Source organism: Jaculus jaculus, chromosome 10 (genome assembly GCF_020740685.1).
Source record: "Jaculus jaculus isolate mJacJac1 chromosome 10, mJacJac1.mat.Y.cur, whole genome shotgun sequence".
NCBI lineage: Eukaryota > Metazoa > Chordata > Mammalia > Rodentia > Dipodidae > Jaculus > Jaculus jaculus.
The window spans coordinates 21,744,600-21,760,382 of record NC_059111.1 but is presented as its reverse complement, the minus strand read 5'-3'; the positions used below and the strand labels follow the sequence as shown (position 1 = coordinate 21,760,382).

Genomic DNA, 15,783 nt, shown 5'->3' with positions numbered 1-15,783 from the left:
TGTGTCCCACAGCCAGAGCATGCAACATTTTCAGTAATAGGAATTTACCACCTAGTTCTGGCTCGCAACCAGCAGCCATGGTAATAGCCTGTACCGTGGGACTTTGGGGCTCTCCCCGTGGAGAATCGTCTGCACTGGGATTTTGTTCAGTATCAATAGCTTCCTGGTGTATCTGCATTTAAACTCTCCAACTGCTGATTCACCGTCATTCCACGGGTCTTTCTGAACGTGTAAAGCACTCAAAGGTTTAGCAGTTTAGCATTATTTAATCAAACTCCTTTTTAGAGCTCAGGCAAGATCTATGAAGACCCACTGCTTGTCAATTCCAAGCAAGTGTAATTGTTGCAGCATTGCTGTGATAGTGCTGAGCATAGCTCTTCCAAGCAAGTGTATTGGTCTTGGGCCTCAGCAGCTAAAGTAACACTTAAGAACAAGGTGGAAGTTGGGGACTGGAGAGATGGCTCAGCGGTTAAGCACTTGCCTATGAAGCCAAAGTCCCGGCTCAAGGCTCAATTCCCCAGGACCCACCTAAGTCAGATGTACAAGGTGGCACATGCATCTGGAGTTTGTTTGCAGTGGCTGGAGGCCCTGGCATGCCCTTCTCTATCTGCCTGTTTCACGCTCCAATAATTTTTTTAACTAAAAATTAAATTTAAAAAAAAAAACAAGCAAAGAAATAAAAGAAAACCACGTCTGATATAGCATGAAAAGATCTCATCACTTACAGCAATTGAATGTGACAGCCATGTCACATCTGGTAAACAATGTTCCACAACTCTCCATCCCCAGGCTCTTAAATGCTTTTTTTAAAAAAATTATTTATTTATTTATTTATTTATTTATTTATTTATTTATTTATTTATGAGTGACAGAGATATCTCCAGCCCTTTTTTAAAAAAATGTTTTATTTATTTGCCAGTGAAAGTGACAGAGAGAGAATGGGCATGCTAGGGCCTCTAACCACTACAAACGAACTCCAGATGTATGTGCTACCTTGTGCATCTGGCTTTATATGGTACTGGGAAATCGAACCTGGGTCCTTTGGCTTTGCAGGCAAGGGCCTTAATGGCTGAGCCATCTCTCCAGCCCTCTTTCATTCTTCCTGCAGCTCTTCTACAATGTTCCCTGCGCCTTGGAGAGTGTGTCACGATGATTTTCCATGAACAGTTTGGCTTCTTTACTAGCCACACCTAGCTGTTGAAAGGACTTTGGGCTGACTGAGTAATCTATACCTTTACAGGCTGCTATTTTCACCAAACTACAAGATCACCTTCACAGTGGTACCCCTAGGCAAAACTCTCCAAGGGTGACATACAGAGTGTATCCCCAAATAAGCAAAATAAGACTTCATATTTTGCCATATTAAAACTGCATAGTTTTTCATATTTTCTATTTTTGTTTTCCTTTTTACTAAAACTCCGTTCTAGCTGGGAGTGGTGACACACGCCTTTAATGCCAGCACTCGGGAGGCAGAGGTAAGAGGATTGCTGTGAATTCAAGGCCAGCTTGAGACTAGTGAATTCCAGGTCAGCCTGGGCTAGAGTGAGATCCACACCTTTTAAAAAAAAAAATGTATTCTAATAGAATTAAATCTTCATGTATTCATAGTGAGCTCATAGCCAATGGTACAAGGAAGAGGGAAAGTCAGAGATTAGGCTACACTTCCAGTTAGTCAGGGCAAACTGTAGGTCTTCATAGATAATGAATGCAAGTATCTAACTGTTTCCTCAGAGTCTCAAAAAGTGGCAGCTTCCACACAGGGTCTCAAGTTCACGTGGAAAACGGAGGTTGCTGTGATTTTTGAAACCCATTAAAGGAGCTAGAGAAGCATGGAGTCCTAAAAGAGATGCTGAGTTTAACTAAATCTTCAGGGTCTCTGTGCTGTAGGCTGATCTGACTGACCACCCGCTCCTCACAGCTGGCCCTTGGGGCCTTCTCTAAATGAACTGGAGGCTATTGGCTGGGCATGATGGGGCACACATTTAATTCCAGCACTTGGGAGGCAGAGATAGAAGGATCGCTGTGAGTTCAGGCCACCCTGAGACTACATAGTGAATTCCAGGTCAGCCTGGGTTAGAGCGAGACCCTACAATAATAATAATAATAATAATAATAATAATAATAATAATGGAAAAAGAAAAAACTAGTCTGGGTGTGGCAATGCATGACTTTAATCCCAACACTCAGGAGGCTCAGGTAGGAGGATCGCTATGTGTTCAAGGCCACCCTGAGTCTACATAGTAAATTCCAGGTCGGGTGAGACCTACCTTGAAAAACCAAACTAAAATAAAATAGAAAGCTGGGCGTGGTGGAGCACGCCTGTAATCCCAGCACTCAGGAGGCAGAGGTAGGAGGATCGCAGTGAGTTCGACGCCACCCTGAGACTCCATTGTGAATTCCAGCTCAGCTTGGGCTAGAGTGAGACCCTACCTCAAAAATACCAAAAGGAGGGGCTGGAGGGATGGCTTCATGGTTAAGGCATCTGCCTGCAAAGCCAAAGGACTCAGGTTTGGTTCCCCAGAGCCCGCATAAGCCACATGCACAGGGTGGCTCATGCATCTGGAGTTCGTTTGCAGTGGCCCGAGGCCCTTGTGTGCCCCATTCTCTCCCTCTCTCTCTCTCTGTCTGGAATTCTCAGGGTGGCCTCGAACTCACAGTGGCCCCCCTTACCTATGCCTCCCGGCTGCAGGGATGAAAGGCGTGCGCCACCACGCCCGGAGAAGGTGGGGAGGGGGCTTCTCAACAGGACGCCACCTAGTAATCGAAACGAGACGAACCCCGATGTCCCCCCCCCACCCCCCGCGCCGTCCACCTCCGGGAGAAGAAGTGGCGACGGAAGTGACCTCAGGACGGCGGCGTGGCAACGCGGGGGCGCTTCCGGCTCGCGGGGGCGGGTCCGCAGCCCCTCGGTGGTGCCTCGGCGTGAGCGGGGGGTCGGCCCGGAGGGCGTGCGGAGCAGGCGCGGCCCGACGACCGCGACCCCCGCGACCGCGAGCAGCACGACGACGGGGACGAGGACGAGGACGGGGACGGCGGCGCGGAGGTGGGCCCGGGCGCGGGGCGGCGGCCGGCTCGTGGGCGCCCGCGGACGGGGCTTCCGGGGTGGACGGTGCCCGGGCCCGGTGCTTCTCGGAGGCGGGGCTCCGGGCCTGGGAGACGTTCGTGTGGGCGGGTGTGGATCGGGGTACGCGCGTGCGTGTGTGTGTGTGTGTGTGTAGGGGGGTGTCCTTCGGGTGAGGATAGGAGCAGGTGCATGGGGATATCCCCTCCCCGTCTGCCCCGGGAATTCGGGGACCCGGAGCGATGCGAGGCGGCTGCGGCCCGCTCGGTGCCCCCCAGCGCCCGGGCCAGCGCGCATGGTGACCGCTCGCTCGCTCGCTCGGTGTCTCCTCTGCCCGTCGCCGGCCGGGGCCGCTTGGTGAACTGGGGTGTTGGGAGGGAGGCTGAGAAGTTGGTACGTGTGCCAGGGCCACAGCTGCCGAACCCGCCCCTTCCTTCCCCTCCGTGCCCTGCTGCGGTTCTTGCTATCAGCTCTCCTCCCGAGATCTATGTCTGTATATATATATATATATATATACATAGAGAGAGAGAGAAAGAGAGATGGAGATGATTTAGATAGATGCAGCGCAGATAATATAGAGTTAGAGACAGGTATTGGTACATAGATGTAGGTAGGATTTTGGTTTTGCGAGGTAGGGTCTCGCTGTAGCCCAGGCTGACTTGGAACTCACCGCGATCCTCCTACCTGCACCCCCTCCGCCCCCCCACACACACAAAGTGCTGGGATTACATACGCCCAGCCCTTCTGGGATAATTGCATTTATAAGGGATTGATTTGTGTGGTAGTTAATGTGTCCTGTGTGTGGAAGAAATAGTCCATGTTGACTTTTCAGTCTCCCGGTTGCAGAGGTTGAGTCTTAATTTCCTGTAGTTAAGGATGGGACTTGTTACTCTCAGTGTTTTGTTTTGTTTTTTTCTCTCTCTCCCCTAGCCACAGACCAAACTCAATCAAGTCTACTGCCTGTCATAAATATATATATATAGGTTCTCCCCACAATGTAAATGACTGACTTTGAGGTTTTTTTTTTTTAAACAAATATTTTATTTATTTATTTACGCGCAGATACACAGAGGAGAGAGAGCGAGAGAATGAATGAATGAATGAATGAATGAGACTGGGCATGCCAGGGCCTCTAGCCACCTTGTGCATCTGGCTGTATGTGGGCACTGGGGAAATAGAATCCTGGGTGGTTAGGCTTTGCAGGAAAAGCCATCTCTCCAGCCCAGTTCTGGTATCTTGTAAGACACTGGCTCACATACCAAGCCACCTTGTGTACACACAAACAAACAAAAAAAAATGTTGGGCTGGAGAGATGGCTTAGTGGTTAAGTGCTTGCCTGTGAAGCCTAAGGACCCCGGTTCGAGGCTCGGTTCCCCAGGTCCCACGTTAGCCAGATGCACAAGGGGGCGCACACGTCTGGAGTTCGTTTGTAGTGGCTGGAAGCCCTGCGCGCCCATTCTCTCTCTCTCCCTCCATCTGTCTTTCTCTCTATGTCTGTCGCTCTCAAATAAATAAATAAATAAATAAACAAATGAACAAAAAAAAATGTTAATCATTCGAAGTAGCCCATAACTGTTATTAACCCATTTGTTGATCGAGGTAGAAAGGCTAAGTATATTCAGTTGTACTTGCCTAGTATAGTTGACATGAGAAAGAATTCACTTTTTCTTCTTTTGAGACAAGGTCTCCTGTAGCCCAGGCTCCTCCCACTTGCTGTGGTATTGAGGATGAACTAGAATGTCTGCCTCTACTTCCAGAGAGCTGGATTGCAGGCATGCACCACCGTACCCAGTGTATGCTGTGCTGGGGCTAGAACCCAGGTCTTCGGGTATGCTAGTATCCTAGCAACTGAGCTACCTCCCCAGCCCCTCTTTTGCTAGGAAAAAGAAAGTGAGAAAGAAGCAGATAGAGAGTGAGCACATCAGGGCCTCCAGCCCCCACAGATGCCAGACGCATGCGCCACCTTGTGCATCTGGCTTATGTGGATACTGGGGAATTGAACCTGGGTCCTTAGGCTTTGCCAGCAAGTGCCTTAACCACTTAGCCATCTTTCCAGCCCAACCCCACCTTTTTATTAAGAAGGGATGAATTTCAGAGTTAAACCAAACACTTTATGATTATCTTTTATGGAGTTAAAAAAAAAAAGGCTTTCATGGTGTCAGAATAACAGTGCCTTTATGTTGGGGGGGGGGGACGGACATAGTGGCTTCTCGGGTAGATTGTGATGATTGATGGAGCACCAAGTGTGATGGTGTTTTCTGAAATCTCAGCACTTTTTTTTTTTTCCTGAGGAAGGGTCTCACTCTAGCTGAGGCTGACCTGGAATTCACTATGTAGTCTCAGGGTGGGCTGGAACTCACAGCGATCCTCCTACCTCTGCCTCCTGAGTGCTGGGATTCAAGGTATGTGCCACCATGCCCGACTTATTATTTGATATTTGATTAGTTCAGTAGAGAACTATAAGTTCAATTGATCTTTAGAGATTTATGCTTTGCATTTTCTACGGGCAAACTCTTTTCACTATAGGAGTTGTTTTTTAATAACTGCTCCTTTATATATATTCTTTTGTCCTTTTTTTTCTTCTTTTGGACTCAACATTTTATGTCCAAAGTTAGTATTTGAAAAGAGCTTGAAATTCTGTTTCAAAAAGTTTCATGAAAAACACAGAGCCAGTGTTTGACTTTCTGCGTAACACATGTTGACATTCATGTGCTCGCTATTTCTTGGCTTCCGTGAGTAGGGAAGTTATACCACATAGGATTTTGCATGGGTTTTGTTTATTTGTTTGAGGCAGTGTTTCACAGGCTGACCTGAAACTCATTCTGTAGCTCAGGCTGGCTTCAAACTCACGTTGATTGCCCTGCCTTAGCCCCTCACCCTCCTGAGTGCTGGGATTAAAGGCATGCCCCATCATGTCCTGCTAGTGTTTGTGTGTTTTAATATTTCAACTTATTTTAGAGACAGAAAGAGGCAGATAGAGAGAATGGATGCACCAAGGTCTTCAGCCACTGAAGAGGAACTCTAGACAATGTGCCACCTTGTGCATCTGGCTTCACATGGATCCCGGGGAATCAAACCTGGGTCTTTTGTAGGCAAGTGCCCTAATTGCTAAGCTATCTCTCTAGGATATTGAACTACTTTCAAGAAGATTAAGGAATTTAGGTATTTGTAGATAATCCAGATTTTGAGCAGTTAACTTCTGTCACATTGTGTCACATTAACTCATTGAATAATGAATTCCTCTTCCATTCTCCATCCATTTGTTACCTGAAGAAAACAGACAAGGTTCTTTGCTGTATTATTGTGCGGTGGCCCACAATATAAACAAAACTCAGGTTTGTTAGTGTGATGATCGTGTTGTTCTTGCTCGTGTTTGTGTGTGTGTGTAATGTTTGTGTGGTGTGTGCACGTGTATGTCCGTGTGCTCTCTTGGTGGGAGTCGGTGGCCAGAGCAGAATGTTGGGTCTCCCACTACATCATTCTTTTCCTCATTTTTGACAGACTCAGAATCTGTCACCAAGCCTGGTGACTAAAGTATGAAAAGGTGGACAGTTAGAAAGAGAGGAGTAGCTGTGTTAGGTGGATAGCCAGGAAAGGCCTTTCTTCAGCAGTAGAATTTAGCAGATAAAGAAGTGACCATTCATATCTAGGGCAGGTGGCTTCTGGAAAAACTAGCTGATGCAAAGTTCTGGACAAGGAAGCTTGATGTGTGTGAGTAGAGTGCTTAGGATGCTGTCATTGTGCGTAGGAAGAGGGTTCTTAATTTCTATAGCTTTCTTGTGAATCTTAAAATATGACTGTGTAAAACAATGCTTTACCATCCCATATATGTCTTAGAATTATTTTTAAACTTTCTTTAAAAAGAGTAGCTGGGGGCTGAAGAGATGGCTTAGCGGTTAAGCGCTTGCCTATGAAGCCTAAGGACCCGGTTCGAGGCTCGATTCCCCAGGTCCCACGTTAGCCAGATGCACAAGGGGGCGCACATGCGTCTGGAGTTCGTTTGCAGTGGCTGGAAGCCCTGGCGTGCCCATCCTCTCTCTCTCCCTCTATCTGTCTTTCTCTCTGTGTCTGTCACTCTCAAATAAATAAATAAATAATGAACAAAAAAAAGAAATAAAAAAAAAATTAAAAAAAAAAAAGAGTAGCTGGGCTTGGGCTAGAGAGATGGCTTAGCAGTTAAGCGCTTGCCTATGAAGCCTAAGGACCCAGGTTCGAGGCTTGATTCCCCAGGACCCACGTGAGCCAGATGCACAAGGGGGCACATGCGTCTGGAGTTTGTTTGCAGTGGCTGGAAGCCCTGGCATGCCCATTCTCTCCCTCTCTCTCTCTTCCCCCCCCCTCCCTCCATCCGTCTTTCTCTGTGTCTGTCGCTCTCAAATAAATAAAAATAAGCATAAAAAATAATAAAAAAAAAAGAGTAGCTGGGCTGGAGAAATGGCTTAGTGGTTAAGGTACTTGCCTGCAAAGCTGAAGAACCCAGGTTCGATTCCCCAGTACCCACATAAGCCAGATGCACAAGGTGGCACATGAGTCTGGAATTTATTTGCAGTGGCTGGAGGCCCTGGCATGCCCATTTTCATCCTCCCTCCCTCCCCCCCCTCTTTTTCTCTCTCTAAAATAAGTAAGTAAAAATAAAATATTTTTTAAAATAGCTGGGCATGGTGGCGCACACCTTTAATCCCAGCGCTTGGGAGGCTGAGGTAGGGGGATCACCGTGAGTTCCGAGGCCACCCTGAGACTACATAGTGAATTCCAGGTCAGCCTGAGCTAGAGTGAAACCCTACCTTGAAAATGTATATATATAATAATAAATAAATAAATAGAAATAAAATATTAAAAAAATAAAAAGGCTAGCTGGTATTTATTTATTTATTCATCTACTTAGGTTTGGAGGGCAGTTCTTGGGGTTGGTCCCTGGGCCTCATGCTAAGCCTAGCTGGTTCATTGAGTCACATCCCTGACCCTTCAGCTGGAAGTTTTTTGAGGTAGGGTCTCACTCTAGCCCAGGCTCACCCAGAATTCACTATGTAGTCTCATTGTGGCCTCGAACCAACAGCAGTCCTCCTACCTCTGCCTCCTGATTTCTGGGATTGAAGGAGTGCGCCACCACACCCAGCTCAGCAGGAATTCTGGTTGATTTGTGTGTGTGTGTGTTTTAATATTTTTACCTATCTATTTCTGAGTAGAGGAGAAGGGGGCATGCCACAGCATCTTGCCACTTCAAATGAACTCCACATACGTACACCACTTTGTACATCTGGTTTTATGGGTACTGGGGAATTGAATCCAGTAACTTACTCAAGTAAATGCTAGACAAATATGGTGGTCCCCTATAATCTCAGCAGTTGGGAAGTCAAGACGGGATCTGTTAGACTAACCAGATTGGCAAGCCCTGGGTCAAGTGAGAGACCCTGCCCCAATAAATAAGGTGGATGAGCTCTTGAGGAAGACACCTGATGTCAGCCTCTGGGCTCCACATGCATGTGCACACACGTGCATCTACACACATGCATACACACCACACAAGCATACACAAAAATAAAAATTATAAGCCAGGCATGGTGGTACATGTCTTCAGTCCTATTGCTAAGGTGGCTGATATGGGAGGATCATTGTGAGTTCAAGGCCATCCTGGGGCTACAGAATGAGTTCTAGCCTGGAATTGTGAGAGCCAGCCTTAAAAAAAAAAAGGCCCATTTATGGTTATTGTTATGTTTCATTACATTTATGTATTGTGTAAATTTAGTTAGGGTAAACATATATAGTTCCTCAAACATTTATCATTTATGATGAAGGCATTCAAAATCTTTTATTTTTATTTTTATTTATTTATTTGGCAGAGAAAGAGGGAGAGAGGGAGAGAGAGAGAGACAATGGGCACGCTAGGGCCTCTAGCCACTGCAAGTGAACTCCCAAATGTGTGTGCCCCCTTGTGTGTCTGGCTAACTTGGGTCCTGGGGAATCGAACCTGGGTCCTTTGGTTTTGCAGGCAAATGCCTTAACCCCTAAGCCATCCCTCCAGCTCCAAAATCTTTTCTTTCTAATAGAAACATTTAAAATTGTGAATTTTTATCCCAGTTTGGTGGTGTATACTTTTAGTTCCAGCTATCAGGAAATAGAGGTAGGAGGATCACTGTGACTTGAAGGCCAGTTTAGGGCTACAGAATGAGTTTTAATTTTTCTCAAGGCAGGGTCTCACTCTAGCCCAGGCTGACCTAGAACTCATTCCGTAGTTCCAGGATGGCTTTGAACTCATGGTGATCCTTGTACCTCTGCCTCGAGAGTTCTGGGATTAAAAGGTGTGCACCACATGCCCAGCTGGAGTTTATGGTATTTTCTAACCTCTGATTTTTTTTCTTTAACCATAGTTTATTTAAAAATATTTTGAGCTGGAAAGATGGCTCAGTGGTTAAAGGCACTTGCTTTCAAAGCAAGCTTGATTGCAAAGCTCATTACCCACATAAAGCCAGATGTACAAAGTGGCACATGTGTCTGGAGTTGGCCTGCAGTGGCAGGTGGTCATGGCTCGTCCAACTCAATCACTTCTCTGCCTGTCTCTCAAATGAAAACATTATGAAAATATCTTAACTTGTAAATATTTGGGTTTATTCTCATATCTTGTTATCAATTTCAAAGTTATTCTCTTGTGGGAAGAAAATATGCCTTGATTTTGGCTTTTTGAAACATATTAATACTAATTTAAGATCCAGTGTATGTCAGTGAAAATTCCATGTGGACTTGAGTGAATATTCTGTAGTTTTTTTAAGTGTAGGGCCTTCAGTTGGCTTTTTGTGTGTCCAGTTTCTTATTTTTTTAAAAATATTTTTATTTTTGAGGTAGTTTCTCACTCTAGCCCAGGCTGACCTGGAATTTTATTTTATTTATTTATTTGTTTGTTTTCGTTTGTTTGTTAAGGTAGGGTCTCACTCTGTCTCAGGCTGACCTGGAATTCACTATGGAGTCTCAGGGTGGCCTTGAACTCTTGATGATCCTCCTACCTCTGCCTCCCAAGTGCTGGGATTAAAGACGTGTGCCACCAAGCCCAGCTATTTTATTTATTTATTTGAGAGAGAGGAAGAGAGAACAGATGTGCCAAGGCCTCTAGCCATTGCAAACAAACTCCAGATGCATGTACCACCTTGTGCATCTGGCTTATGTGAGTACTGGGGAATTGAACCTGAGCCCATAGGCTTTGCAGGCAAGAGCCTTAACCACTAAGCAATCTCACCAGTCCCCCTTCCTTTTTGGTGGTGCAGGGATTATAATCGTGTATGCAAGGCAAATACTCTACCAGTAAATCACAACCCCTGATTATTCTCTTTGAAAGAATTTCCATGACAGATTTACTAAAATATAACCAAGTTACAGTTTGAGAGGTTTGATGTTTGTTCAGTAGTATCCGTAATGTGTGCACTTTACAGTAGCAACAAGGTATAATATTCTTTATTAGTATACATATTCCTATTGAAAACGTTTAGATATATATATATTTTTTGCAAGCAGAAAGAGACAGAGAGTGAAGTGGCTGTGCCAGGAACTCTTGCTGCTGCAAATGAACTTCAGATGCTGGCTGTCGACTTGGTGCATCTGGCTCTATGTGGGTACTGGGGAATAGAACCCAGGCCATCAGGTTTTGCAAAGAAACCCTGAGCCATCTCTATTTGTTTTCGAGGTAGGGTCTCGCTCTAGCCCAAGCTGACTTGGAATTTACTATGTAGTCTTAGGCTGGCCTTGAACTCACAGTAATCATCCTACCTCTGTCTCCTGAGTGCTGGGATTAAAAGTGTGCTGGTACCACCACACCTGGCTTATTTTTTTAATGTTATATTATTTCAGTTAGTGGCAAAAAATTATCTAGCAGCATTTGGTACACAGCCTGGCATAATATTTGTTGAATTTTTAAAAAATTGTTCTTCAAGGTACGTTGAATGGTTCCTTCTCATCACGGTGGTCTCGCTTCTGAAACATGGCTACGGATTGGCTGGGCAGTATCGTGTCCATCAACTGTGGAGAAAGCTTGGGTGTCTATCAAGGAAGAGTGTCAGCAGTGGACCAGGTCAGCCAGACCATTTCTCTCACCCGGCCTTTCCACAATGGAGTGAAGTGTCTTGTGCCAGAAGTCACCTTCAGGTGAGTACCCTGACTTCCTATCGAGCCTGGTAGCCTGTGGTGCTCCAGATGAGGTCCGACTGCCCGTAGTTTCTTAGGTTGTTTCTTAGGTTTCTTAGGTTTCTTAGGTTGGGGTCCCCTGTGAGCCAAGTCTTGTCAAGTGAGATTTTGTAGTCTGGCGTCTTAGCGTCACGCTGCTGTTCTCAGCCAAGACGTGTTGTAATGAGCTTTCAGCTAATGAGTCAGGGATTGTGACATTAGTTTGTTGTCTTTGTGAAGCACACAATCGTACCTTACGTAAATTTAGCACAACTTTTTCTCTCATACTTTTAAATTGTCTTGTTTTTTTTTATTATTTTGTGCTTCCCCACATCAAAGGTTCTTCTTAAATTTTTCCCATCCAGGTATGTGTTTTTCTTTATAGATTTGTATTATTTCTCTCCAAAAGCACACTGTTCCCAGTAACTAAAGTCTTTAGTTACAAGGAGCCTTTTTTAAGTGAGGTGCTGTGGTGCATGCCTTTAACCCCAGCACTCGGGAGGTAGAGGTAGGAGGATCACCATGAGTTTAAGGCCACCCTGAGACTACATGGTGAATTCTAGGTCAGCTTGGGCTAGAGTGAGACTCTACCTTGAAAAACCAAAACAAAAAAACAAAAAAAAACAACAAAAAAAGAAGAAGAAGGAGTCTTTTCTTAATATTGGCCCATGCATCTCATGTTCACTTGTGTCTTCACATTCCTCATTTTATCAGTTTGGTAGGTAGCCTCCTATACTAATGGACCAAAAAGACTTTAAAAAAAAAGGCTCTCAATTGAGAGCTTCCTTGATTTTTTTTTTTTAAAAGCATATTTCTCTCTACATCTACACAACTTTTTCTATATTTTTCTTAGCTGCTTATCTTCGTGGTCTCTGTGGAAGTAGCCCTAGTGCTGGGGCTAGCTTTTAAAAAAAAAAAATTGGGGCTGGAGAGATGGCTTAGCGGTTAAGCGCTTGCCTGCAAAGCCTAAGGACCCTGGTTCAAGGCTCGATTCTCCATGACCCACGTTAGCCAGATGCACAAGGGGGCGCACACATCTGGAGTTTGTTTGCAGTGGCTGGAGGCCCTGGCGCGCCCATTCTCTCTCTCTCTCTCTGTCTCTTCCTCTCTCTGTCACTGTCAAATAAATAAATTAAAAATAAACAAAAAAAATTTATTGATTTATTTATTTGAGAGAGAGAAAGAGGCAGAGGCAGAGAATGGGTGCGCCAGGGTCTCCTGCCACTGCAAACGCACTCCAGACGCATGTGCTGCCTTGTGCATCTGTCATACATGAGTCCTGGGCATTCAAACCTGGGTCCCCAGGCTTCGTAGGCAAGTGCCTTAACCGCTAAGCCATCTCTCCAGCCCAAGGGGCTAGCTTTTTCTTATATGCTTGAGATGTACTCTTTCTGCCTTCATCGAGCCCCTCCTCCAAGCCGCCTGTGTGCATTCTGACATTTCCTGGCAACACCCTCCTCCACATGTGAAAATCACCCCTCCCCATCTTGCCTTTGCCACTAGATATTGCCTTCTCAGCCCTCTCCTTTGTATCCTCAGTCTCTTTCAGAGCAACGGTCTGCCTCACTCCCTTCCTTTCCTAGTCCCTTGTGTTTGTGTTTTTCTGTTGTCGTCATCCTGGGTTAGCCCTTGCCGTTCTTACTGATGACCTACTTGCCGAAGTTACTGGCAGTATCTCAATTCTGCTCTCATTCGAATGCCTGCTGACAGTCTCAGATCTGGGCCAGGGGGGTTCAGGCAGGGTCTGTTGGTGCTGTGCGTCACGACGTGACGGCAGGCACAGTGCCGAGTGCGGTCACTGTGTTGAACCAGGGCTGCGGGAAAGTCACATGGTGCAGCATGGATGACCTGCCAGGTTCATTGCACATGAGATTCTGAATTCGTTTTTGGTAATAAGGTATCCAGAAACCTTTTATTGTTTCACAGCTCCACATTCACTTTTTTTAAATTTTTAAATATTTTTCATTTTTATTTATTTCAGAGAGTGAGTGAGTGAGTGAGTGAGAGAGAGAGAGAGAGAGAAAGAAGCAGATAGAGAATGGATGCACTAAGGCCTCTTGCCACTGCAGATGAACTCCAGACGCACATGCCACCTTGTATATCAGGCTTACGTGGGCCATGGGGACTTGAACCTGGGTCTTTTGGCTTTGCGGGCAAGCGCCTTAATTGCTAAGCTGTTACCCCAGCCTTTTTTTTTTTTTTTTGGTTTTTTGAGGTAAAGCCTGACTCTAGCTCAGGCTATGTAGTCTCAGGGTGGCCTCGAACTCAGGCCATTCCTACCTCTGCCTCCCGAGTGCAGGGATTAAAGGATCGCGCCACCACACCCGGCCTTTTTTTTGTTTTTTTTTCAATCTGCCATGAATTTGAGGCTGCCCTGAGACTACATAGTGAACTCCTGGTCAGCCTGGGCCAGAGTGAGACCCTTCCACCCATTCCACCAAAAAAAAAAAAAAAACCAAAAAACCAGGATGCCGGGCGTGGTGGCGCACACCTTTAATCCCAGCACTTGGGAGACAGAGGTAGGAGGATTACTGAGAGTTCAAGGCCACCCTGAGACTCCATAGTGAATTCCAGGTCAGCCTGGGCTCGAGAGGCAGAGGTAGGAGGATCGCTGTGAGTTCAAGGCCACCCTGAGAATACATAGTGAATTCCAGAGTGAGACCCTACCTCAAAAACCAAAAAAAAGTACATCTGAAATCTTTAATCCTTTCTTTACAGGTTACCCAGACCACTTTTGATTAAGAAAACTGTAGAAAGTGAGTAACTGCCACAAGCCAACGCCAGGTGATGGCACGTGTCAGTTTTCCACAGTCCTGCTTCACGGGGGTCTGAATGCACTGCGGGTCCCTGTTCACACTTGCTGGAATCTCTCACGGCAGAGTTGCTTTTCTCCACATTTCTTTGTAAACTCTTCTGCGTTCTTACGGAATATTTTACGGTCTTTAGGGTACTCTTCAGGTAGGCCAGCCTGGAGGGGTGGTCAGGCTGGGGTCACTCACCAGTGCTGTGAGGGACTAGGTCACCTGGTCAGTCTTGGCCACTGGCTTCCAGTTCTCAGCGCTGGTTACGGGCAGGCAGACCTGCCGTCTTCATCAGTGTTCCGGAGACAGGTCTCTGTTTGAAATGTGATCTTCGGTGGCTAGAACGGCTACTCTATTGGAAAGCTGATGTCAATTCTGAAGGCCCCTTATCACATGGAGGGTTGTCAGGAACAGTAAGCCCTTGCCAAATCAATAAATTAGCTTCATCAACTTGGACGCTACGGAAGTTTTTCATTGCACATTTGCAGATCTCAAGCTCCTTCATCAGCCTCCTGCTGGCTGCCATCTTGGGTCTGGTGCCACTGCTTTTTCCTTTCTTGTGGGGGCCAGTGAGGAAGGGTCTCACTCTAACCCAGGCTGATCTGGGATTCACTATGCAATCTCAGGGTGGCCTTGAAGTCATGGTGATCCGTCTATGTCTGCCTCTCCAAATGCTGGGAATAAAAAGCATGCACCACCATGCCCCGCTTCCTTTTTTAATTTTTTTTAAAATTTTTTTGTTCATTTTTGTTCATTTATTTGAGAGTGACAGAGAGAGAAAGAGGCAGAGGGGGAGAGAGAGAGAGAGAGAGAGAGAGAATATGGGCGCACCAGGGCCTCCAGCCACTGCAAACGAACTCCAGACGCGTGCGCCCCCTTGTGCATCTGGCTAACGTGGGTCCTGGGGAATCGAGCCTCGAACCAGGGTCCTTAGGCTTCACAGGCAAGTGCTTAACCGCTAAGCCATCTCTCCAGCCCTAATTTTTTTTTTTTTTAATGGAAGGGCCCCATTCTAGCCCAGGCTGACCTAGCATTCACTGTGTAGTCTCAGGGTGGCCTCAAATTCATGGCGATCCTCCTACCTCGGCCTTCTGAGTGCTGGAATTAAAAGCATGCCCCACCATGCCTGCTCCAGCCCTTTTTTAAATTTTGATTGTAGTTTTTTTGAAAACAAGGTCTTGTGTAGGCCAAGCTGGCCTCACACTTGCTACATACCTTCCTACCTGCCTGACTTTGAACTTCTGATCCTTCTGCTTCCCCTACCCAAGAGCTGAGATGACAGTCATTTGCCACTGTAATATAAGTTACACTAGTAAGTTGTTATGTGCAGCTTAAGCTTGCTGAGGGCTGAGTCTGGAGCTACAGTGAGCCCCATGCACCTCGCATTTCAGATGCAAGTCTTTACCGCAAGGCGTCTTCTGAGACCACTGGCTTTGTGACAAGAAGAATAGCTAAATAACCCAAGAGTAAAACACTGCACCCTTGAGAACATCTGAAAGCTTAATCATTTCCCAGACTCCCCCTACCTTCCAATCTCTTTTTAAATATTCTATTTTATTTATTTATTTATTTGAGAGAGGGAAAGTGGGAGGGAGGCAGATAGAGAGAAAGAGAATGGGCATGTCAGGGCCTCTAGCCACTGCAAACAAACTCAAGTTGCATGCACCACCTTGTGCATCTTATGTGGGTCTTGGGGAATAGAACCTGGATCCTTTGGCTTTACAGGCAAATACCTTAACCACTAAGCCATTTCTCTAGCCCTAAATTTTTTTT

The 15,783-nt window shown here is 46.0% G+C and overlaps 1 protein-coding gene and 1 pseudogene across 1 annotated transcript in view; one reads left to right on the top strand and one right to left on the bottom strand.

The window, feature by feature from the left end:
* The first annotated feature begins 2,978 nt into the window (after window positions 1–2,978).
* The window catches only part of Edc3 (enhancer of mRNA decapping 3), a 50,624-nt gene continuing 37,819 nt past the window's right edge, over window positions 2,979–15,783 (top strand). The window contains exons 1-2 of the mRNA XM_045160180.1: window positions 2,979–3,043; window positions 10,981–11,191. Of these exons, the coding sequence (XP_045016115.1) occupies window positions 11,028–11,191 (164 nt within the window). The 5' untranslated portion in view covers window positions 2,979–3,043; window positions 10,981–11,027. The remainder of the gene's footprint in view (window positions 3,044–10,980; window positions 11,192–15,783) is intronic.
* Window positions 14,061–14,536, bottom strand: LOC105945085 (annotated as a pseudogene).